At 55.0% G+C, this 23,739-nt stretch overlaps 10 protein-coding genes across 10 annotated transcripts; 3 read left to right on the top strand and 7 right to left on the bottom strand.

The window, feature by feature from the left end:
• Window positions 1-449: 449 nt before the first annotated feature.
• Window positions 450-2,378, top strand: A1O3_02532 (ATPase; the record flags this gene model as incomplete). Its single annotated transcript, XM_007732672.1, has 1 exon — window positions 450-2,378. The coding sequence occupies one exon, from the start codon at window positions 450-452 to the stop codon at window positions 2,376-2,378; it is 1,929 nt and encodes a 642-aa protein (XP_007730862.1).
• Window positions 2,379-2,971: 593 nt separating this feature from the next.
• Window positions 2,972-4,411, bottom strand: A1O3_02531 (uncharacterized protein; the record flags this gene model as incomplete). The annotated part of the gene is made up of 3 exons (XM_007732671.1): window positions 2,972-3,933; window positions 4,014-4,204; window positions 4,287-4,411. The coding sequence occupies 3 exons, from the start codon at window positions 4,409-4,411 to the stop codon at window positions 2,972-2,974; spliced, it is 1,278 nt and encodes a 425-aa protein (XP_007730861.1).
• An 850-nt stretch (window positions 4,412-5,261) lies between these two features.
• Window positions 5,262-7,712, bottom strand: A1O3_02530 (uncharacterized protein; the record flags this gene model as incomplete). Its single annotated transcript, XM_007732670.1, has 1 exon — window positions 5,262-7,712. One exon carries the CDS (start codon window positions 7,710-7,712, stop codon window positions 5,262-5,264), a length of 2,451 nt encoding a protein of 816 aa, XP_007730860.1.
• Window positions 7,713-9,221: 1,509 nt separating this feature from the next.
• A1O3_02529 (uncharacterized protein) lies at window positions 9,222-13,066 on the bottom strand (the record flags this gene model as incomplete). Its single annotated transcript, XM_007732669.1, has 4 exons — window positions 9,222-10,774; window positions 10,826-12,269; window positions 12,320-12,730; window positions 12,785-13,066. 4 exons carry the CDS (start codon window positions 13,064-13,066, stop codon window positions 9,222-9,224), a joined length of 3,690 nt encoding a protein of 1,229 aa, XP_007730859.1.
• A 752-nt stretch (window positions 13,067-13,818) lies between these two features.
• Window positions 13,819-15,291, bottom strand: A1O3_02528 (N-acetylglucosamine-6-phosphate deacetylase; the record flags this gene model as incomplete). The annotated part of the gene is made up of 2 exons (XM_007732668.1): window positions 13,819-14,676; window positions 14,938-15,291. 2 exons carry the CDS (start codon window positions 15,289-15,291, stop codon window positions 13,819-13,821), a joined length of 1,212 nt encoding a protein of 403 aa, XP_007730858.1.
• A 318-nt stretch (window positions 15,292-15,609) lies between these two features.
• Window positions 15,610-16,527, bottom strand: A1O3_02527 (uncharacterized protein; the record flags this gene model as incomplete). The annotated part of the gene is made up of 1 exon (XM_007732667.1): window positions 15,610-16,527. One exon carries the CDS (start codon window positions 16,525-16,527, stop codon window positions 15,610-15,612), a length of 918 nt encoding a protein of 305 aa, XP_007730857.1.
• Window positions 16,528-17,800: 1,273 nt separating this feature from the next.
• Window positions 17,801-19,638, bottom strand: A1O3_02526 (uncharacterized protein; the record flags this gene model as incomplete). The annotated part of the gene is made up of 2 exons (XM_007732666.1): window positions 17,801-19,241; window positions 19,292-19,638. The coding sequence occupies 2 exons, from the start codon at window positions 19,636-19,638 to the stop codon at window positions 17,801-17,803; spliced, it is 1,788 nt and encodes a 595-aa protein (XP_007730856.1).
• Window positions 19,639-20,003: 365 nt separating this feature from the next.
• On the top strand, window positions 20,004-20,794 carry A1O3_02525 (uncharacterized protein; the record flags this gene model as incomplete). The annotated part of the gene is made up of 2 exons (XM_007732665.1): window positions 20,004-20,279; window positions 20,339-20,794. 2 exons carry the CDS (start codon window positions 20,004-20,006, stop codon window positions 20,792-20,794), a joined length of 732 nt encoding a protein of 243 aa, XP_007730855.1.
• A 172-nt stretch (window positions 20,795-20,966) lies between these two features.
• On the bottom strand, window positions 20,967-21,805 carry A1O3_02524 (3-oxoacyl-[acyl-carrier protein] reductase; the record flags this gene model as incomplete). The annotated part of the gene is made up of 2 exons (XM_007732664.1): window positions 20,967-21,201; window positions 21,264-21,805. 2 exons carry the CDS (start codon window positions 21,803-21,805, stop codon window positions 20,967-20,969), a joined length of 777 nt encoding a protein of 258 aa, XP_007730854.1.
• A 589-nt stretch (window positions 21,806-22,394) lies between these two features.
• On the top strand, window positions 22,395-23,407 carry A1O3_02523 (uncharacterized protein; the record flags this gene model as incomplete). The annotated part of the gene is made up of 2 exons (XM_007732663.1): window positions 22,395-22,530; window positions 22,704-23,407. The coding sequence occupies 2 exons, from the start codon at window positions 22,395-22,397 to the stop codon at window positions 23,405-23,407; spliced, it is 840 nt and encodes a 279-aa protein (XP_007730853.1).
• Window positions 23,408-23,739: the final 332 nt, after the last annotated feature.

The raw sequence follows: 23,739 nt of genomic DNA, 5'->3' as shown, positions 1-23,739 counted from the left end.
AAGAGGTATTGCCCGGAGAGACACAGAAGACATAATATACTCTGTGCCGCCAACAGGGGGCTCAGGGGCCCAGGAGGCGCAGCCTTATTGCGGGCTCGAGCCTTAGACTCAGGGAGCCTCATCTGACCAATTAAGGGTTAAGCTTAAGTGGTCTGACTAAGGACGGGACCTAGGAACCCTCACGCGCACCGTGTCACGGCGCGTACTCCATACTCCATACCTATCTCCATAAGCCATCCCCTCCACTCACATTACTTACTCTGTACATTCTCCGCGGTGCATAGGGTGTGGTGTATCTGTCTCATCTCAACTGGCGTCACTCACACCGCCATCCTGACTTGACTGCACAAGACCAAGACGACTCTTTGTGTCGAAGTGTCGAGCGTCGACCACTGGCAGTGAGACCGTCTGGTGGTCTGGTTCCAGTCCCCCTAGCATGGAGTGTCGAGATGGTCAGTTGTCCTATCTGCGGCAAGTCGGTGAATGCAGCCAAGATCAACAACCACATCGATTCGGACTGTGTCGAGGATGTTGAGGCCGACATTACTGCCACTTCCACCGCCACCGCCACCGCCTACGGCACCGGCAACCATGATCCTGATAACGACGACAATGCAAGTCTCTCCTCTCCGGCCGTCGCCCCGCTCTTCAAGACGCCCGGTGCAAAGCGCGATGCATCTGCCTCTGCCTCCTTTGCGTCCTTCTTCTCCTCGTCGCAGCCGTTGCCGTCGCCGAGCGAGCCTCGATCGACCGCGGTGAAACGGTCGTTTGATCATGCGTCGACGCAGGCAAATGGCCCGCCGGCGGCGAAGCGAATATCGGATTGGCCGTCGACACACCCTACGGGTTCTTTTACACACTTGAAGAGCGAGGACAAAGAAACACGGCATAATCACAATGGAGTTGGGACCGGAGCTGGAGCTGGACTTGGAATCGGAGTCGGAATCGGAAATGCTGCTGAACAACCAGCGGCTCCGGCGCCACACGCACTTACCCCGGCGAACAAGAAATCCAAGGCCAGGTCCAACGCGTTCGAAAGAGCGGCACCACTAGCCGAACGCATGCGGCCCAAGTGCCTGGACGACGTCTGTGGCCAGGACCTGGTCGGACCGGACGGGGTGTTGAGAGGGCTGATCGAGCAAGACCGAGTGCCGAGCATGATCCTCTGGGGAGCGGCGGGGACGGGCAAAACGACGATCGCGCGGGTGATAGCCAGCCTGGTGGGCAGTCGGTTCGTCGAGATCAACAGCACCAGCAGCGGGGTGGCGGAATGCAAGAAGATCTTCGCCGAGGCCAAAAGCGAGCTGGGGCTGACGGGCCGCAAGACCATCATCTTCTGCGACGAGATCCACCGCTTCTCCAAGTCGCAGCAGGACGTGTTCCTGGGCCCGGTCGAGGCGGGCCACGTGACGCTGATCGGGGCGACGACGGAAAACCCGTCGTTCAAGGTGCAGAACGCACTACTCTCGCGCTGCCGGACGTTCACGCTGCAGAAGCTGAGCGACGCCCATATCTGCCACATCCTCACGCGGGCGCTGGAGGCCGAGCGCGACACCTACGCGCCGTCGTCGCTGGTGAATGACGAGCTGATCCGGTACCTGGGGGCATTCGCCGACGGCGACGCCCGGACGGCCCTCAACCTGCTGGAACTGGCCATGGATCTCTCGCGGCGGCCGGGCATGACGACCGACGTGCTCAAGCGGTCGTTGACCAAGACGCTCGTGTACGACCGCGCCGGCGACCAGCATTACGACACCATCTCGGCCTTCCACAAGGCCGTGCGCGGCTCCGACCCAGACGCCGCCTTGTACTATCTCGCGCGCATGATCCAGTCGGGCGAGGATGCACTGTACATTGCGCGCCGCATGATCGTCATCGCCTCCGAGGACGTCGGCCTGGCCGACCCGTCGCTCCTCCCGCTCGCCACCGCCGCCTACACGGCCGCCGAGAAGATCGGCATGCCCGAGGCCCGCATCAACCTGGCCCATGTCACCGTCGCCCTGTGTCTCGCCCCCAAATCCACCCGCGTCTACCGCAGCCTGCAGAACGCCTTGGATGCCCTGCACGAGCCCGGCGTCGCCGCCCTGCCCATCCCCTACCACCTGCGCAATGCCCCCACCAAGCTCATGAAGGACCTGGGCTACGGCAAAGAATACAAGTATAATCCCAACTACAGAAACGGCAAGGTCGCCCAGGATTATCTGCCTGACGCGCTGAAGGGACGGAGGTTCTTCGAGGCCGCTGATTTCGGCGACATGGTCGACCAGGATTTGAAAGACGTCGATCATTTGGAGGAGCATGGCGCTGATCCTGGTTCTGGGTCTGGGTCTGGGTCTACCGGCGGTGTCGACGGCAGGCATTCATTTTCACTAGGGTAGACAGATTCATTCTCACTAGGGTACTACCGGCATAGACTCATTTCCCTTTAGGCATAGATTCATTTTCACTAATTAGGGTAGGCATAGATTTGCGACAAGGTACTACCGACATGTATTTTTCTCAATAGGGTAGGCAAGGCCCATATGGTTTTATTATTCTTATATACGGAGTATACGGATATATAATTCCTTGTCGCTACCTACCTACATGTACCTTGACTCGCCTCCAAGGTTTAACATATGGCCGGCTACCGGCTACTGGCTACCTGATCTGATATCTATCATTTCTTTGCTTGCGTCCGACTTCTTAGGTCCACAGTTTATGGATCTAGAGACAGAGGGGCAGAGAGACAGAGAGAGAGAGAGGGACAGAGAGAGGGACAGAGAGAGAGACAGAGAGAGAGACAGAGAGAGAGGGACAGAGAGAGAGGGACAGAGAGAGAGGGACAGAGAGAGAGGGACAGAGAGAGAGAGAGAGAGACAGAGAGAATAAGCTGGTAACACTACATGGCTCTATTGATGTTTTCTGCTTTCTATAGTCTGCTTTCTGCTTTTTCTCCATCTCTTTATACTTATTCTCCCATCTACTCATATTATGCACTCCCAATCATATACTTCCGCAACCCTCTCAGTCGCTCCTTGGCGTCTTCGAGGACATCGTCGTTCTTGCACACGGCAAACCGCAACCAATCCTCGGCCATGTGTGCCCGTTCATCGGTGTAGAATTCCGTCGGGGGAATGGCGGCCACGCCTAATTCTACAATGAGGAAGTACGCCATACGAAAGTCGCGCGGCCGGTTCTTGACATGATCTGGGAACGCGTAGTTGTCCGGCAGCTGGACCTTGGCCAGGTTGGCGAGCACGAAATAGCCACCATCGGGAATGGAATACGGAATGTTGAGTTCGTCAAACACCTGGCAGAAACGGTCCATCTTCCCCTTCATCTCCTTGACGGCTTGGTCCCAGAAGCCGACCTTGTCAGCCTGCTCGAAGCCAATGGCGGCCGCTTCTTGCAGAGGCGAGACACTCGAGTAGCAAATCCGCGTGTGGGCGGCGGCAACATACTTGATCAGGTGGGGAGGCCCGATCAGATATCCCACCCGCCAGCCTGTGGCGTAGAAGTTTTTGCCCGCCGACCCCACGGTCAGGGTGATCTGCGCCAATTCCGGGGAGAGCGTGGCTATCCGAGTGAAAGGGACGTAGTATAGCCGATCGTAGACCTCGTCGGAGAGAATGATGGTTTGGTGCTTCAGGCAGAGTTCGCCAATGCGGGTCAATTCTTCCTTGCTGAAAACCTTGCCCACAGGGTTGTGCGGCGAGTTGAGCACAATCATCTTCGTCTTGTCATTAAAGGCCTTTTCCAGTTCTTCAAAGTCGATGGTCCAATTGCCGGCCGAGGACGTTCGTTCCGCGCCGTCGGGGGGAGGATGCATTGGGACATATCTGATGACGCCGCCGGGCATTTCAATATTACTGATGTACTGGTCGAAGAAAGGTTCGAAGATGATGACCTCGTCGCCCGGTTCGATGAAGCCCATGAATGCGCTCAGCATACCTTGAGGTTCCGATCGATTAGCCTGTATAATTGATTTCAAATGGTTGAGACTCCTCCACTCTTCCACTCTTCCAACCCACCTTCATTGGCCCCGGTTGTGATGGTCACCTCGGTCTCCGGGTCCAACTTGCGGCCAAAGAACGGAGTGTACGCATCGGCGATGGCTTTCTTCAACCGCGGCCTTCCCTTGGTGGGGGAGTATTGATTGCATTCGACTCGGTCAAGGGCGCTCTTCGCGGCGTCGATGATGAACTGGGGAGGATTGTAGCCACTGGACCGAGGCAGCATTAGCCTGGGGTTGTCTTTGTCTTCGCGCTGACGGACAATGCCCATTGCCGACGCCCCATACTCACAAAAACCCTTGTCCCATGTTCACGATCGGCTGGATGGGAGACGCAGCAGCAGCCTCGTTGATGATGGACCACACATCCTGTTTCTGATCGGCGACGCGCTTCGCGGGGGTGAATTTGGCAGACATCCTGGCCGAGGAGGAGAGGGTGCGCCGGTGACTGGTGGAGGTTGAGGTGGAGAGAGTCACCCAGGGCGGGTTGGAACTGGAGGAGGAAAGCCGGGGTCGAGGGGCTTGACGAGAGGCAGACCGGACTGCTGCTGTGGTTGCTGACAAGCCTGAGCCCCAGTTCATGAGGACTGGACGGTAGAAAAGAATGTAAGTGTTCGCGCACGCAAAGCCAAAAAAGATGTGTACCTCCGGGAGTACAGAGGACAGCGGACGGATACAGTGCTGCTGAAAGTCGAGGTCGATCGACCAGTCAGAGAGGCTGAAAATGATGCGAGATCGGACGCGGGGACAAGTGCGCCGACGAGTAGGCGAGGCTCCTCTGGACGGAGTATGGAGTACTCCGTACTGTACTCCGTACAATATCTATAGATATAACTATACGTATTTCTATATCTCGGTCTTCTTAACAGCACACAGCCATCGCCATAATCTACGCAAACAACACGTCGTGCACACCAGTGGTGCCATTAAACATTGGCCAAGTCACATGTGACGTTTGATCCGTACGACACGACAGTATACAGTATACAGTATATACCTCCAGTGCCTCGTGTGGGACCACGACCGGCATTGTATGTACTATACATACTACATACAGTCCAATACTGCCTTTTCATGGTCGTCAAAGTAGCCGTCTCAAGAATAAAGCAGTCAGTGTACGCCGTCCCCTATGCAATGCGCTTTCCAAAACATTGAACACAAGAAACATGCCGGCCATCCCAGATGTATGCAGCCCCTTGCCGCGTCGAGGCTGTACAATACTGCCCCGCCCATATTAGGCGGTCCTGGAACCCGCACTCTGGTCACTTTAGGCGTACCTAACACTGTTGCCTCGTTGACCATCTCCCCATCCAGCCGCGTAGGCCGGTGGCGGTTGAGAAGGATACCAACCATTGGGAGCGGGCTGCATCTGTACAGGTGGCTGTCCGCCACCGTAACCACGGTCTCTCATCTGGGCTGGAACCTGCGGTCCATCCCATCCAGTGGGTGGATTCCGGCGAGCTCCCCTCCTATTCTGGCGGCCTCCAGGCGCCATGCCGACCAGCCTCTTCTGTCTCGGTCGTCTGCAGGCTCGCACACAACAGCCAAGGACCGCCAGAAGGATGAGGCCGCCGATTGTACTGGCCAGTGCAATCACCAGAGTCTTGTGGTCGTCAATCCAAGACTTGACCTCGCCGCCAACGGTGCTCCCACGACAAACACCATTTTCACAGTGTCCGCCCCCGCCGCAGACAGTCCCGTCCAAAAAGTTCTGCTGCATACTATAACAGACGTTGGCGCCAAAATCAGGGCTAGCACAGCTCAGGGTGCACGTCTGGCTGTTGCAAGCGTAGGTATCGTTGTTGGATGTGTAGCTTCCCATGAGTGTCCGGCACTGAAGATCACGACTGGTACATTGACCACTGGCACACTTGAGCCCGTCACCACAACTGGTCCCGTCAGGGGAAGTCGTGTCGGCAGGGCAAGTTCCATTGGTGCCCGAGCAAGTCTCTTGAGGATCGCATTGGCCGGTGGTTGCACGGCACACAGTCCCCGCGCTGGAAAATTGGCACGAAGCCGTGCAGCAACCTTCGTTGCTGGGGTCGCAGACGGCGCCATCGTTGAATTTGCAGGTCGTGGGATTGCAGCATGAGTTTCCGGAACATCCTGACTCGCCACCGCAATCGCAATCCTCGCCCTCTTCGACGATTCCATTGCCGCACTGGTTGCCGCTGATTGTGACCACGCCTTTGTTGTCGGTGAGACAGCCCGATTGGACCGAATTGCGACCCAGAGCGCTGCAAATGTTGCCAATGGAGCAGGGCGAGAAGGTCGTGATGTCGGAAGACGAATAAGGGTTCATCATGTACTGGGCGTTGGCGTCGCACGTCGTGGCGGAAAGGGGGCAGCATTGGCCCGAGTTGACCGTGTTGGAGTCGGCACACGTGCTCGAATCACAATCATGCACGGCGCCAAAGGTATGACCGCTTTCGTGGGCGAACACTTGCCATTCCGTCGACGTCTTTGCAATCACATTGGCGCCGGTGACGCTTTGAGTGCTGCCGCTGGTGTCCTGCTGGTCGGTTGAGCCATGATTGCACAACTGCCCCAGCCATGCAAGACCGACTTCGGCACCCGTGTTGCAGGTGGTGAAGAGCGACCAGTAGGCGTTATCGTCGCCCCGCTGCCCGCGCCATTGCGAGAACAGGTTGAGCCGTTGAGTGATGTCGGTGCTGCCGGTGCAGCCCACGTTCCACGGAGTTTGAGAGCTCGCATTGCTGGGACACTCGGCTTCGGAGACGGTCAGATTTCTGAGACCCAGGGTGATGTTGAAAGTGGATTGGTACAGATCAGAGGCCGTGTTGACCTGGGTGATGACGTTCTGTCTCAAGCTGTCCGTGGAGTTGAAGCTGCTGGTATAGCCGCAGTCAGTAGCAACCCCAAGCAGAGCAACTTTGCGGGTTGTCGGGCAGCCCGCTGTGCTGCCAATCGTTGACTTGAGATTGACACCCGCCGAATTCCCATTCCCGGCGCCCCCGCCGTCAATATTCTGGCGCTTCCCGAGCAAGTTGGAAAACGACACGGCACCCCAGTAGCCCACGTCACGCTTGAGCATCAAGTCCCGGAAAATAGGGTGTTCAGGGTTCGAGTTGAACTCGAGCTTGTCAGAAGCACAAGTCAACCCAGCACTGCGCTTCAGCTGGGTGTGTGCTTGTCGACTAACGTCGGAATCTCGCCAGACGGCCATGTATTCGTCGTCATCGTCTTCCAGGTCTGGGTCCATCAGATGCTTGGTGGCCATGTAGTTGGATTTCATCTGAATGTGATGATGGTTGCCATGTATCGTAAAGGCGCCTTCAAACAGAGGCTGCACTCCATCTCTTCTCACCACGATACGAGCCCAGCCGACATACGTGGACATACCATCATGGTCGACCACGAATGCCTTGCCCTGGTACACTTTATGGTCTGCCCGTTGCATCCTTTCCGCGTGCTGGACATTGCCATGTTTGTCGATAAACTCAATGTATGAATCTTGATGGAGGATATCGTGGTTTGGTTCCAGACTGAGCCTGACATGTTCCGAGTTTTGGTGGAGATCGAATGTCAAGTCAAAACTTGAGTAGGCATTAACCCTCTGGGAGGGAGAGTGTATTCGGGGGTTCTCAATTAGGGAGAGATAGTTTAACGGGTTTCTCGATCTGGAGTGGGCATCGACTGTTGATGAGAGGCAGAAATATGAGACAGCCAAGGCAGCAAGGTGCTGGAAGAGGCGCATCGCGCCGGGTCGGATTGGGTGCCTAACAAAGGTGGTCTATCGGGGGCACATGAGGATGAAGGTCTGAGTGAGGATACTGGAAGTGACCGCCGAAGGTGAGTGTGTTGTATTAGTCGTCCCTCGCTCCTAATGGAGATCTGCTGTCTTGGTATTTGTACAGGTATAAGGCCGCTGTAGATGTCAATCTTAATTATTCAGCACTGTAGCGACGGCGACGTAAGAATGGAGCGAAGTCGCAGCGCTGCGAAGTGAGATGACAGGTGAGGCTCGAAAGATGGGAGATCGAGTCAAAGATGAGAGAGGAGCGAATAGCTGTCGGCGGCCCAGACAGAGTATGTGTATGCGGACAAGCTGAGCACCTCGTACTAGTACTGGTATGTATGTGTAGTCACTGTGTGCTGTACGGATAGTACCTGTTGGCGGTGGATGTGAAGGATGCCGATGCTACTGATGATGATGATGGAGGAGTGGATTGCAGCGCAGACATAGACACTGACACAGGCACAGTTTGCACACTACGCATACGGATGTGCCAGTGGAACAACAATGGGGGCTAAGGCCAGGCGAATAATCCATACACATACTCTACAGCCTAGCACCTATAGGGTGCGGCTAGTGGCCGGGGGCCCTGAGGCTGGGCTCGGGCGCCGAGAGGAGGTTACGACAACGCCAAGGTTGCCCCCATTGCCCAGCCGCGGGACGGGGTTTAGTCACAGTCCTAAGCCCCTAAGCCCCAAGCCTTAGGACCCTAAGCCCCCCAGCTCACACCTGGTATGTAAGGCCTAACTTAGGTACTCACTCCCGTGTCCGTCTGTGCCGGCTTTGTGCTGTACAAGGCCAGCCCGGCAACCGTCATCACCGGTGGATCAGATTCAGATTGTCAACGTTAACAACTATTAATAATATACGATGCGACGGCTTGTTGAATCCTATAGTAGATACTATATATCTACCAGGGAGTATCAAACTCGTGTAGGACTAGACGGAGTACTGAATCACAGTATAAACCACATCACACATCCTTCTCTCTGACCACCTTTTCGTGGTTCATTGGGATTGGACAATGCCACTCACTCACTCGCTGCACAGCCTCACCACCCTCCCCTCACCCGTTACAATGTTGCAGAGGCTCCGTGGATCGACGCTGACACTGCCTCTCCTTCCTTTGTGCTTTGTGCCGGTGTTTCCGGCTTGGGCCCTCCTGGTTTCGGACCCTACAATGGGCTCTTCAGATCGATGCTGATTCGTCCGCCCCTCCAGCCTCAAGGTCTCCCAAAACGTTCTTGAACAACTCAATTTCTTCAGGGAACTTCTTGCTGAGTGAATCCTGAATAATCTCTTGACCTTCGTAGAAAAGTAGACTCGCTTATTACTAGCTAATTACCGATTGAAGAGGACGACTCGAAACACAGTGCACACAGCGCATGCCGACCAAGAGTCTCGTCTCTTCCAGGTCCTTTTTGTTCCAAACCCCTCAAAATTCGCCAGAGGAAGGCTACTTGGTTCTGCTTAGCTGCCGGTCTCAGTCTCGACACCGGGCTCTCTTCCGCCCAAGCCTCCCGTAAATCTTTTCTTGATTTTGCTCATTCCAATCTTCGCTTCATCCTTTGCAAACTTGACATTCCGTGCTGGCGTCCACTGCGACAGTCCTCGATGTTTACGGGTTTCCGCTCGCTTGCCCGCCTTTGCATCCCACCTGGCATCCTTTTTCGCCACGGGCAGCACCGAATCTGTCGACGCTTCCGTCATAGTCGTGTAGTTGGTGTCAGCTGTTGTCGTCGTGTCCGCACTTGGTCGGCCGGCACTGCCATTGAGCCCTCTCACCCCATTCGTGTGGGCGGTCTCACTCTCGTCCCGAGCGCTGGTAGCATCATTTATGCCCAGATCGGACGACGAGCTGCTGTCTCCATCATCGTCCCCATCGTCACTTGATGGATGATAAGGATCATGCGGCGGGTCATCAACGCCTGGCTCGGCAATCTTTTCATGCTGTTTGTTGGTGTACGCCCGCGGATCATGGGTGAAGGCGCCGGACCAATCTTCTCCCGTCCTGCTCAGCCACTTGCGGCGCTCCTCCTCCGATGCCTGTTGCTGGAGGATATCTCGACCTTCAGTCAAAGAAGCCTCGTGCATCTGTTGGATGCTTGCCGGTACCTCGGCCTCGACTACCCGCTCGCGTACACCCTCCGTCATGCACGTTTCCCACGTCTCAAAAGTCTCGCGTGTGTCGTTGTCCACCACGAAGTCTCGGTGCGATTCATCCATCCCGGCCTTGAAGCGGCCACGGAATTGCAATCGCCCGACCTCCTGCAGATCTTCCAAGCCCTTGTCCTTGAAGCCTTGGACGTTCTCTTCGGTGATGTAGTTCTGCACGAGGCGGCTGCCGTTCTTCGTCTTCCAGATGGGGATATCGATCGGGGTCTCCTCATTGTCAACGAGATTCTGCAACCAGATCGACGCATAAGCGGCCGCACCGCGTTTGCCCGTCACATGGAACTCGAAAATGACCGGGGACCGATATCGATACCTGACTGGCAGGCGCATATGGCGATTGTTCTCTGTCGAAACGTCCCAGTACACGCCGTCGCCTGTCTCATTGCTGTGGCAGTGAGTGCGCGGGATCGTGCCCGTGCTGCCACCGGTGCGAAGTTTGAGCTTGGTGTTGTCCTTCCAGCCCTTGGTCACGATCTGATCAGAAAGGAACTCGAAAGTACCAACGTCCCAGCCCAGCATCTTGGGAGGAAGCTTGAGTTCTATGCTCCGGAAGAGGACGGAGATTCTGATGCGGCCAAAACCAATGCCCCCGTCAAGCGGATACCATCTCGTCACCTGAGAACTGGTGGTGAGCAGTTCCGACAGGCGCAGAGGCACCACGCCCAAAATGGGATCATGCTCCCGATTCCGCTGGTCACGAACGGTGACCGTGACAATACCGGATCGCCAGTCACGCATGAATCGCTCTGTTCCGGCATTGAAGATGGGCTTGCTGCTGACCGCCTTGGCTCGAGTGCGGTAGACAAGCATGTCGTTGAACAGGATGGTGCAATATGAAGTTGGCAATCCTATCTCATGTTAGCGGCCTTGCACCCCGTCCAGTCATGATGGGTACTCACTGATGGATTCCTCTTCGGTGGCCTCACCGAACGGCTTGGCTGGCTCAAATTCTTTGCCCTTTCTGTTCCCCTGACTGCCTTTGATATTTTCAAGTTCCAAGCTGACGATTTGATGCACGACAACGCTGCAGATGCCACTGGGCCACAAGGGGTCAGGAGGAGTATGGGCGACGGCATCGGAATCTTCAGTGTCAAGTGTACCCTTTTCGTCTTGAAATTGTGCATCATCCTGCAGTTTAGCAGGCAAGTTCTTGTCCTTCCCGTCGGTGCGCAAGGCGGGGCGGAACTTGGGCTTGCCAAAGTAGCCAACCTCCCAGTGCAATTCACCTGGCATCTCGGTACCGTCTTGGACGCCAGATAATTTGGAGATCTGCGGGTACATTTTGCTCGGATGCTGAATCATTTTCTGCATCGACAATTCCACCTTGCCAACCATGTCATCTGCAGAGTTGCGATCCGAGTCCCACAACTCAACGCTTAGCTGTTCATCAGCCTTGATCAGCTCTGGCGTGACCAGAAGGGCGGTGGTCTCCTCAAACACTGGATTGAGGTCATCGCAAATCACACGAGTACAGTACATCGGCTTGCCATATTTGGAAAAGGACAAGTTGATGTAAGGATCGCTTCCGCCGTATTTGCTGCCGCGACGATCTTGTTTGCTGAGTCCGATGGCGCGATGGATTCGAATCCACATGACCCCAATGGCCTGGGTGTCCTTGGTGATGTCGTCTCCTTGCAGCATTGATTTGAGGTCAAGTTGCATCGACTTGGGAGCAACATACATGCTGGCGGCTGCTCCGATGGCATAGTTGACAAAATTTGAGATCAGAGGCAGGTTGAGGATGTTAACCCCGTGCTTGAGCATTGGAATACAGCCTGCTTGAACATGGGGGACACCCATCAGAGTGAAGGTAAGGCTCTTCGCGAACGGTGGTTCCGGGGTCATCTGTAGCCGCAGCCGTATGGTCCCAACCAGTTCCTGGAGTTCAACGAAAATAGGTAAGGGCACGCCGATCAATCCTTTGACGCCAAGGTAGAAGACGAGGTTCATGTGCATGTTTCGTGCTTTGGAAGCTGCGCTAGCTCCGCTAGGTTTGGCATGGTAGGCAAAGGCGACCTCTAGGTTGTAGTAGTCGCCGCCTTCTTCGTCGGCGGCTGCCTCTTGAGGGTCTTTTATCTTCTTGTTCTCCTCATGAATACTCTGTTTTAGGTCCGCCACCCTGGAGTCGGGCAGTGCGCGCAAGCTCAGGATTCGAAGGGGGTTGTTTCCCTGGTCGATTTCTGCGACTCGGACATTGTTGATGACACCGGGAACAGAGGCTTGCATGACATCTTCCAAGGTATCTGCCACTCCAGCAAACATTTCCGGGTCAATGAGCCCCCAGACAACGCCGAGAAAGGTGTTCATCCATTCAACGGACTCGGGTAGGAGGTTCGCGACCGCCTGCAAGCGTCAGCATGGCTCTAACCGGACAACCGCGCGCAAGTACGTACCGTTTCCCCTCTGTGCTGCTCACTGCTCCATTCGACCTCGCGTCCACTTCTCAAGACCTCTTTCATCCAAAGCCAAACGCCCGAAGCCAGACACATTCCCAAAGGGATCAGACCTTTGAGAGACCCTCCGAACATTTTGCCGAGTATGACGACAGAGAGTAAGATGGCAATGCAAAGGCCCCCCGCACGCTTCTCGAGCAGCTCGAACATGGGCTCATAGCTGACGGAAGGTGTCGGGTGGAACAAAATATTGGTCTTTTCACCGTGGATGGGAACATCGGAAGTGCTCCCCTCGGCAATCGGATCCGGAGGTGCTGTTATGTCTTGTTTCTCCTTGTATTCTGGATTACTCTGAGAGGGATCTGTCTTGACAGGTGTGGGTTTGCCTAGATTGGCATTGGGGACAGAAAGCTACCCGATGGTCAACAATCTGTGTTGCGCGTCAAACGCTGCGAGTGTTCTTACCTGAGGGTTGTCCGCCCTCGTCATGTACTCTTTGCCCACATTGGCGATCAAAACCTTGTTGCCGGTGACGGGATCGGTGACGGTTTTCCCAGATGTCTTCTGCTTCTCATTCTTGTGGGGGGTCGCTTCATTGGAGCGAGCTGCTTGTTGGTTTGGACTGGAATCAAGTTCCCTGTCTCTCTGGGCCTTGTCTTTATCGAGAAGAGTGACGAACTCTTTGATGTTAGGGATTTTGTTCGTGCCACTCCAAGGCTTCCCACTCTTCTGCTGCTGGGCCGCCATGGTCGAGATCGAGGTGACACGGAGCTGCGAGGGGGTCAAGGAGGCTTCAATGGGGAATGGGGATGGGGATGGGGTGCATGCTATGATTTAGGATAGAGAGTTCCTTCGGGACAGGCAGAGTGCCGAGGCCAAAGGCACCAAGACAACAACTTGAAGGACTGTAAAACAGAAGATGAGGAGGATGGCTTAAAGAAAACTTGGAATTAGAAAATAAAGGAGAGGTGATGTCTGGCAAGGAACCAGCATCATGCAGGGCATCATGTTGACCTCCCCAAGCCCAGAGCCCTTATGACGTAACTGCGCAACTGCGCGTTCCACTGCTGCCACTGGCTGGCGGCCGCCTTTCATGCAGCTGCCAAACTGCGTCAATCTGGCCTGTAGATCAGCATCTCAACTGACATACGCGTCTCCCTTTCGAGCGAGTCCCCGCCTCCTCATCCTCATCTGCCTGAGCCTGGTTTAGCCGGCAATCGAAGATGATGCACGGCCGGTGATATCAGCGCGCTCATCAGCCAGAAACCATGGAACAGGTTTGCCGCTAACTGCACCAGACGCCGCCCTCAAGCCACAAACTAAATCACACGCCTCCACTACTTTGGCACGCACCAATCGACCGTCCCGATCGTCGCCCGACTCGAGATCAAAGATCGTCCTCATCGGTCTCGCTTGATGTGATGCCGACATGTGAAGAGGAGATCAAATGTCATTATAGTGATATGTAGAGGCTCTCGGCTGGGGCAACATACACCCCGTTAGGGAGCTGATGAACCTGACCAGACCTTGCTTCCGCCCATCCACGTCTCTTGAACATAGCCCTCCTGGTCGAGAATCACAAAATCTGCTCTGCGTCCAGGCTCAAGTGTTCCTCTCTTAGTCTCGCCCATCATATCTGCTATGTTCTCCGTAACACACTGGATGGCTTCGGCCAGATTGCACCCGGTAAATGCGACCGCATTCCGCACGCACTCGTCCAAGGTACAACAGCTGCCTATCAGTGTATCCGTGCCTTCGATGGTTACTTTGTTGCCCTGCTTATACTGCCGCTGGTCAATCTGTCCGTGGCCAGGATGAACCCCATCAGGTAGCCCTGCCAACTCGATGCTGTCCGTGATGAAGACGCATTTCTTGGGGTCTGCACGCATGCTCAGCGTCAGGACTGCCGGGTGTAAGTGGATGCCGTCGGGAATGACCGAGAAGTAGCATTTGCCGGTTGCCATGAGTCCTGCCAGCCCGGGGTTTCGGTGATGCAGAGGGCTTGTCGCATTGAAGACGTGTGTCAACGCCCGCGCACCCAGCTGGAGCGCGACAAGCCCTTCCTCGAAGGTAGCAGCCGAATGGCCTAGTGAGATGACAACGTGAGGGAATTCTTCCTGCAGCTGACCGATCAGTGCGGTTGATCCGGGTAGTTCTGGTGCCAGGGTGACCAGTTTCACCACATCTTTGAGGTTCTCACGACCGTAGAGCTTGACCGGGGATATCTCAGTCGGTGTTTGAAGGTAGTCCGCCTTGTGCGCCCCCTTTTTGGACGGATTGAGAAAAGGCCCCTCGACATGAGCGCCCAGCAGTTCCGCGCCGGATGCGAACGTCCGCGGCTTCAGTGCGGGCACTATCTGAGAGGTAACAACGTCAGCCCATGAACGCAGAGGGCGGGTGGGCTCCTAATTGCTTGAGGCTCGGGAGACCGCTTGTCCCGTAGCACTGTAGCACTCTGTATGGACCACGATGAGGCCGGTCGGGTCTTCTAAACGTCGACCCCAACTGTTTCCTCATGCGAGAGCCGATAGAAGGGGCGGAGGAGAGAAGAGACAAGACGAGACGAAGACTCTTAAGAGAAAGACATCAGCCATCGTGATCCATGTTAACCAACCCACCTTTGTCCATTCGTCGACGGCGACGGTAGGCACAGTCGCCCACCACGCCGTAACGCCATGGCTAAGTTCGACCCTGCTGACCTCGTGCAGCTTCCGCTCGGTTTCTTGAGGACTCTCGGCTCCCGCCTTCGCCAGCCGAGTGAAGTGCACCCCGTGCGTGCCGTTCGTCTGCAGCTCCAGGTATCCTGGCGCGACGATGCGGCCATTCAGATCTATCCTCTCGACGCCTTCACTTCGGTAGTAGTAATTCGGAGTGATCAGGCCGGCGTCCGCGCTGAAGTAGAGATCTTGTGCGACCAATTCGCCCTGGATGCAGAGAAGGCAGTTGGTGAAGCACCGCAATGACCGGTCCATCGGAGATGATTGCAAGGGGTGCTATGGGTACGAATGGTCGAACTAGGTCCGGTGAATGATTAAAACAAGGGGCTTAGGGGCCCGAGGATATGGCTTCGCGCGATTCTAGGGCTGCGAAGGACGAAGGATATAATAGAAACTATGGCTGGGATCAAGTCGCCTCGGAGCCCCACGAAGCGAACACAAAACGAGCAATGATCTTTGTAACTGCCTTAGACAGCCAACACCGGCCACGGCCACGTTATTGCTATTTAATATGGGCTATATGATTTGGCACTGGATAGTATTTCCATACCTGCAGAGCCAGGCTTGCGGCGCTCACACCTGTTCAACGTCTGCTGCGAGCGCCTCCGTACGCTCATCTGGTGGTCTGGGCTGCGAATCTATAAAGGCTTCCACCTTCACACGCTCACCTTCCTGTCGAGCTGGCGTGCCATTCCCACCAAGACCCAACTCTGCACTCAACTCCCATCTCCTCCTCTTCCGCTTTCTTCTTCGAGCGCACTTGCTCCTCGGCCTCTCTTCTCTGCCGCGCCTCCAGTCTCCAGTAACGGCGTCAGAAGACGTTGTAGACTTCCTCTTCCTCCCCCCGCATGTAGAATATTCATCCACGTGAACTACCCGTTCTTCCAACCCCTTCCCATCATCTCCGGTAGAGGCAATGCTCTCTTCTTCGACCTCGGAGAGACAAGTGTCATCTTCGGAGGTGCTGAGATCTACATGGCATCTCACGTAGTCTGTCGTAACGATCTCCTCTTCCAAGATCACCCGGAACGTCACCTTCTTTGGCGGCGGGAAAAAGATTCGCCGCCCGGGCACCCAACTGGTTGGACTGGCAGAGCAGCATGATGGACGACGAAGATCCTTGGGCAAAGGACTATTTTTTAAGATTGGACGCAGCCCGTACGGCAAGTCGACACTATATGGTTGACCAGGGGAGGTCGTCGTAGGGGACGGCGGATGACCGGTCGCTATTTGCTGGACCTGTGTCGCGGGGGACGGGATTGTGGAAACTGGTGAGGGGCGGTGCGCAAGATCGAATGTATTGACATAAGTGTTCATAGTAGTTGGCGTGGTGATCGCATCTGTGCTGGCGGCATTCCGACTAGCCATGGATACGTTGTAACTGGGCGTGAGACCTGAAGTCTTGAGAGACAACTTGGGCTTTCTGCTCGTAGTCATGACATCCAAGGGCTGGAGCGTTTCTCGGCAAGAGATTGATAGCGGGCTGTCCATGATGGGCCGAGACAAAAGGTGAGGTGCCGAGGGGACCATAGATATGGAGAGCATGATAGTCGTGGTGGTGGTTGTTGTTGTTGTGGTTGTTGAACGCGATTCTGACGCTCCCGAACATTCATTCATTCAGCAAAGAGACTTGAACCCTTTCACTCCATGGCTCTTCTGAAGTTGCTTCTCTGACAAGCCCAGACACGATAGTGAGGCAAGTTGATGGCAGGAAGCATTCGACAATTCAAGATCAGCCAAGAGGGGCGTAAACACCCGAGGGGGTGGACCCAAGTTCAAATAGACAGAGGCTTTCCGCGTTTAAATCCGCTGTGCCATTTCAACATAGGCCAAAGCACGCTACGAAGTCATCAAGTCGCCATAGACCTCATCTAGACTTGATTAGAATGGGGGAACATGGAGACGATGAAAGACAGGGAGCGTTGTGAAAAGACCAAAGGTAGAGCACGGTTGATAGTGCCAGTAGGACCAACCGCACCATCCGGGCAAGCGTCATGAGAACGCATCCTTTGCCGCCCCTTCATCTAAAACGGGCAGATTTTGAATATAATCACTTCTTACTTTAGGAACCAGCGGAGTCTCCCTTGCGAAACGCTGGCCTGTTGTGGCCTGGCTCCAGAGAGGAGGGAGAACGGCGCGCCTGGGATGGAGACATTCAGACCGAAAGAGCTGGGGTAGCGGAAAAGGCACTATTAGCGGAGGGCGGCTGTTTTTGGCGAACAATAATAAGATCCAGGCACGATCCTAGGATCAAGCTAGAGGAGGTGAGGCCATGTGTGAGAGCTGGATCGCAGGCCGTAGGCGCCGAGGGGTTCTATTTTCAGCATTGGATTGTCCGGCTGGAGGCAGAGGATCGCCATGTGGCGGAGGATGGCCGGGATTTACAGGAAGACGCCAGGCAAAGGCCAGATGATTGGGGCAAAAAGTGATGGATCATGGATTGGATGGATTCGCGGAAATAGACGAAGGACGAAGGGGCAGATGAGATGAAAATAGATGTTCTTTGATTTGCCAAGTCGCAACCGTTGCAGTTGGAGTGGAAAAACATAGCACCGATGCCGAGGCACAAGGTCGCTGCTGGATTGATTCTATTGGGTGTACGGAGTACTGTGTACGGTGTAGGAATATGGCCCGAGCGGGTTTGGAGGGGCGCTCTCCGGGGTCGCCGAGCTTGCGGGCTTCTATTGCACAATAATGCTGCCCAAGGAGCCTTAGGCCCTCCTCCAAAGGGCACAAGCGCCTGGGCAAAAGCTGTAGATAGCTCTCAGCTACCTCCCAGCTCATGATATCTCCGATGCGCAGCCAATGCAAATGCCGGAATGCTGCTGTGACAACATTCACACCGTTCGGCCTGTTGGCTCTCGCTGCAATCGGAGTCCCAACCATCCGTGGCAGCAAAGTCCATATTGGCTCCCTTCACCTCGACGTTCGGCGTCTGCCCATCTGGTGCCTCCATCCACGGCGACGGCAGCTCTTCACGCGAATCTGGTTCCACCTTGACCCTGAAATCTTTGAGCACCTCGTCCTGTCGTCGAAACATCTTCCCAATGTCTCTTCCTTCGCTGTCCTTTCTCTCGGCGGCCGCTTCGGCCATATTAGTAGCCGCAACATTGATTAAGCTGAGGCTCCACCCAGCCTTCTCATGATGAAGCTTGCGGAACATCGGCACCAAAGCTTCGTCTACCAAGCGGTCAGCAAGAATGGAGGGATCTTCGACCAGGCTGAAGACCAGATTGGGCATGGGCGCGGACCGGGAGATGCGATGAGACATCCTCTGTCGAGTACCATCTAGCGTGAGTGCTGGACGAGGTCTCGTTGACAAGCGTAGAGTCCGGGGATGTGCTATCCATCGACGCCGCGGGACGGATCGCTCGGGGTCAGACTCTTCTTCCTCGTCCTCCAGAAGGTCCATATGCATCCGACGAATGAGTCTTTCACCGAGAATGTGCAGTTGCTTCTTGACCTCGTCAAAGCTATGCAAGTGTTTCATGTACGAGTCCTCCTGGCTGATCTGCGACGGAACGCGCCTCACCTTACCCACTTCACTGTCGTCGATTCCGTGGATCAGCTCCCAGACCTTTCCGCCGATACCTCTGGATGATCCTGGGCCTCCAAGGACTTCTTCAAGCAGTTCGGGGCCCATCATATGATGAGTACGGACATCCAGAACGGTCACCGACTCTTTCGTTCCTCCATAGAGAAGATCCTCAGAGACATCTGGCTCGCGGCCCAACACGCGCGTTCTGATCTTTTGGGCCAGTTTGGACCCAACTCCAGGGATTTTTCCAATCTCATGCTCGTCGAGGAAGCGGGTCACGGTCGCGTCCACGTGTCCGACAGGTTGATAGGGGGGCAAGATCGTTGTCTGATTTTTTGGCTTGTTCACGTTGCCAACCAGCTTGGACAACAATTTATTCGTGGCTATTCCGACAGTAGAAGTGTAACCTTTCTGATGTTCTAGCCCATGCCGAATATGCCTAGCCAGATGGGAGCCAAGGACTAACCGCAGTCGCAACTGAGCCTCCTCCTCGGTGCATGATGTAGAATCGTGTGAGTGCGTGGGATACGTGGGCCCGAAGACAGTCGAAGCATCGTACTCAAAGCCAACCGTAGGGTCCTCTTGACTCAGGCAAAAAAAGGAGTGGGTGAGGTCGTTTGGATTGAGCAGACCTACGTTGTAGTCGACCATGTCTGTACAATCAAGCCTGCGAGCTGGTCAGAGAGCAAAGATGACCTGGGAGAACGTCAGACCTACCACACTTCGTCAAACCCTAGGCGCTCTGCTCTGCCGCTCCATACGGACTGTTGAAGAAAGCTGTAGATGTCTTTGGACGCATCACGGAATCGAGTCAAATCCTCACCGAGAACAATCACAGCTTCTGGGCAAATTCTTTTGGCTTCGCTGATGAGCTGCAGTTTTCGAAGACCACGCCGCCGGGCTTCGTAGTTGCATGTAACCACGATTTGCTTCTGCTGAATGGCAAGCGGCACTGACTTGAGGGCTGGATTTTCATTTTCCACGACGGAAGCATAGAAACAGTCCAGGTCAAAATGTAAGACTATGCGGCTGTCATCTCGCTGCAGACTCCAAGCGTTCGGCATAATCGTCGTAAGAACATGTTTGTGTAGGCGAGGGCTCGATGCGTCGACTTGCAGATCATCTATGGAAGACCTTGGGCGAGTGGGCTGGGATCAAATGGACGAGCTCGGCTGACTACCAGATAACGACGCCCAAAGTCGTGGAGGCCAACTAGGTAAGGTCATATGTGTAGCATCACGCATTTGGTCCGCGCCCAAGCGGAGTCTCAATGGGGGACGCGCCCGGCGCGACCACGCACGCGCTTTGGCCGCAACCAAGTAAACATTTTCCCCGTCCGCATTCTTCGCGCTGATAACACCAACATAAATGCATCGGCCAGCTCTAGTGAGCTGACAACGGCGCGTCTGCGCCATTCTCAGGATCATCAATGTCTCAAGCGAACCCTCCGTTCCCTGGCCGAAATGTCTACGCTTCGTCGAGTAAGCTGCCCGATCGCACGGCATTGAAATCTGGAGCGTCTGCTCCTCCGCAAACGTACGCGCAGTCGACCTTCGGCCGGCGGCCAGAACAGCCGTACCAATTCGGACAATCAACGACGACCCAACCGCAGCATGGCACTCTGGGGGGCAGACAAAGCATGGAAAAGGAATCGAACGCGCTGAGTGAACTCAGCGAGGAACAGAGGGACGAGATCAACGAAGCAGTATGCACCGAGCGCCCCTTCTGTATCCTTCCTCCCATGTACTGACCCGTTCTATCCAGTTCTCTTTATTTGATCTCGATAGGGACCGCCATCTGGACTACCACGAGCTTCGAGTCGCCATGCGGTCCCTGGGCTTCACGTTACCGAAAGCCGAAGTGTCGCAGATAATGCAGTCTCATGGTGTACCAAAACCGCAGTTCAAAAGGGGCCCACCAGGCAGGGGACAGCAGTCCTATCACTCTAGTCAACTTCTCTTGCCCCAGAGCGCGTTTCAACGCGTTGCAGCGCAGAAAGTGTTCGAGCGCGATCCAACAGACGAAGTAGAGCGCGCTTTACTGCTATTTGACCCAGACCAAAGGGGCTACATTGAAGTCGACGACATCCGAAGGGTGTCTCGCGAACTTGGAGAGACTGGTCTTGAGGACGAGGAGATACAAGCCATGGTTGAAGAGTTTGATTATGACGGGTCGGGTACCGTCGCGAAAGAGGCGTTCTATGCTATCTGTCTGCAGTGACCCGTGCGGATCGACCCAAACTAATGCTGGTGACAAGCCGACATGCCGTGATGCATTCAACCCAATTGGAGTCGTACTGGACTCCAGGCTCCTGGAGATGTCGAGGTCTCGAAACTTGGTTGTCCCTCAGTCTTGGATTCAATGAGGGCGCAGTACCAAGTCACCATCGAAGTTACCATGGAAGCTGGACAGGCCCTACTTTGGCCGTCTCCTTCCCCATGACCACATCCCAGTTACCAATGTCACGAGTTCCTCTTGGGGCCCAGTACGTGCCCGTCTTGTCCAACGAGAATTCTCCTTCCACCCATTCGCCTAATATCCGGGCAGCTTCCTCGGGTTTGAGCGCACCTCCATCGTCCCAGAATTTGTCAAAGCCGACACCTTTCGTCATCTCGGTCCTCATAAAGCTAAAAGAGTCAGCCAACCCATAGATTTCGAAAGTCAACGTGGTGATGCGAAAGCCTCATACCTGGGGTGCACCGAGACGACAGCGACGCCTTTGTCCTTAAGGTCAAACGACAACTGCTTCGCTACCATGTTCAAAGCAGCTTTGGAACCGTGGTGCCCATAATTGCCGCCACCCTCCTGCTCATGCCTCAGCGTGATCGAACCAGACTCTGACGATATCAACACGACTTTGCTTCCCCGGGTCAAGATGGCGGCCTTGACTAATTCTTGAACCACGAAGACTGGGGCGATTGAAGAGAGCGTGTACATCTTGACTTGCTCATCCCACTTGGCGTCGCCAAAATCCTCGGTCGCAAAGTATCCGGCGGTGATGATACAGGTGTCGACGGTTTTGCCTTTTAGCGCTCTCGCCAGGTCCTCCCCACTGTTGGGTTTGGACAGGTCGATGTTGGTGAGCCAGGAAACATTATCTGCTTCGAGGCTGGGAGGTGCGCTGGATGACCGAGACGTTGCGTACACCGTGTATGAACGCTGCGTGGCATAATATGACACCAGAGCCTTTCCAAGGCCGCGGGTGGCTCCCACAACTAGGGTCGAGGGCATGGTGCAACGAGAAAGCGGACAGTGGAAGACTATGGGTTGGGTTGAAAAGGGAGACACGCAGAAGAAGTGGAACTTGTAGGAAGTGACTGCTTAAGATTTGAGAAGTTGGATAGCAAGAATCACGCAATCTAACAATAATCTGCTGGACCAGGTTATCTGGTCTGGAAGGATATCCTTTCGATGTGCATGTGGTAGCTTTAACAACTCTCAACGGCTGCAATCGCGTCAATGTCTGGCCTGCGTAAAGTGATCAACCAATGACGTCAGACCCTCGGCGCGAATGTGAAGGTCCTCCTCTGAATTGTGTTCGGCGCTACTGGACAGATCACAAACAGAGAATAAGAACTTTCAAGACCAACCATTATTATGACGGTTTCTACTACTTAGATTCAAACTGTTGCCTGCGACCCATCCGCTCTACCTACCCTTCTCCCAAGCTTCCTTACCTTTCACGAAATAAAGGTGCAGACACCACACTGAAACGGGAAATCGACACTTTCCATCTGGCATCTTTCGTCCCCTGTCCTCTCTGCTGCGGTTGTTACGTCAAACACCACCTCTCTCGATTTAGTGATATCCCCAACGTAGCATGGCCGACACAGAAGAAACACCTGCGCAGCGACAGGCGAGGATTCGGCGGCAGAAGCGAGAGGCGAAAATCACAGGCGCGGCCACCGAGAGGCTCGATAAGATCACTAGACTCAGTGGAAGGACTCCAGAGAACTGTGAGCTACCCTTGCTCATGCGCACCGACCAGCGTCTTTGCCAACACCTGTACACTTTGGTCACATAGACGGACCTTGCCCCCGGGGAGGAGGATGAGCATGCAGATATCGGCATCGTGGCAAGCTCTGTTGAATCTCAAACTACATGGTGACTGACTTGCTCGTTCCCACAGTGAGAAATGCGTCTCCCGCATCAACACCGTCCGGCACGTCCACCCCACCACAACTCCCCACTCCGAACGCAGGGCAGGGCACGGCGGCAACTCCAGAGCAGCTGAAAGCACAGGAAGAATACCTGAGAACATTGTTGAGGCAACCCATACCTCAAAATGAGGCACCTCAAGCAGAGCAACAAGAAGATCCGATGCTGAAGATGCTGCAAGCCATGATGGGAGGGATGGCCGGTCCTAGCGACCCGAGCGACCCCAGTGTGCCTGGACGCGTGGGCGCAACTCCCGGGTTTTCTCCGGACGACATATCAAGAGCTACGGGGATCCCTCCCTTTTTAACCAACATGATTATGGGAGGACAGAAGGCACCACCTACAAAGGCGGAGGTAAACGCGACGAGATTGTGGAAGATCCTGCATGTCATTTTCGCCGTGGTGGCAGGGCTGTATCTGGTGTTTAGGATTCACGCGTCTACCAAGCTGTTTGGCGAGAATCCGCCGGCGCCAGCAACCTTCCAGAATCCTTTTCTACTCTTCGCGACTGGCGAGCTGATTATGCAGAGTACCAGGGTTGCAACCAAAGGGCATTCGGGCAAAAGCGGGTTTTCTTTGTGGATACAGATGTTCAGGGAATTTATCGGGGATGGTGCGATTCTGGTATTCATGCTGGGAATAGCGTCCTGGTGGAAAGGAAGTGCACAGTTATAGACAGCGGCAGTCATAGCGAAACGGATCTGCGGCAATGTCCCCAGCTAGTCCACAGCCAAGGAGGTTACAGTAAATGTTTCCGTGACTGTCGATGCCGTCTGTCTTTCCCAGCTTTCTGGTGAGCCTTGTCCGTGTTGAAATGAGCAGAGGAACACGCCGCGCCCATACCACACATGCATCACACCACCGCGGCAGTCAAGTCGCGTGGCGAGTGTCTAGACGGGCCATGAGCCTGTTCATGGGGATATGTCCGGACGCCGGACGGACCACGGGGCATGGAGCTATGCTGCCAACCCTTTCCGGGAAGGCGGAGGAAGGGCATTTTTCGGGAG

This window comes from Capronia epimyces (assembly GCF_000585565.1).
Source record: "Capronia epimyces CBS 606.96 chromosome Unknown aczIQ-supercont1.2, whole genome shotgun sequence".
Taxonomy (NCBI): Eukaryota; Fungi; Ascomycota; class Eurotiomycetes; order Chaetothyriales; family Herpotrichiellaceae; genus Capronia; species Capronia epimyces.
The sequence above is the reverse complement of the archived record's forward strand: the minus strand, read 5'-3'. Positions and strand labels throughout refer to the sequence as shown.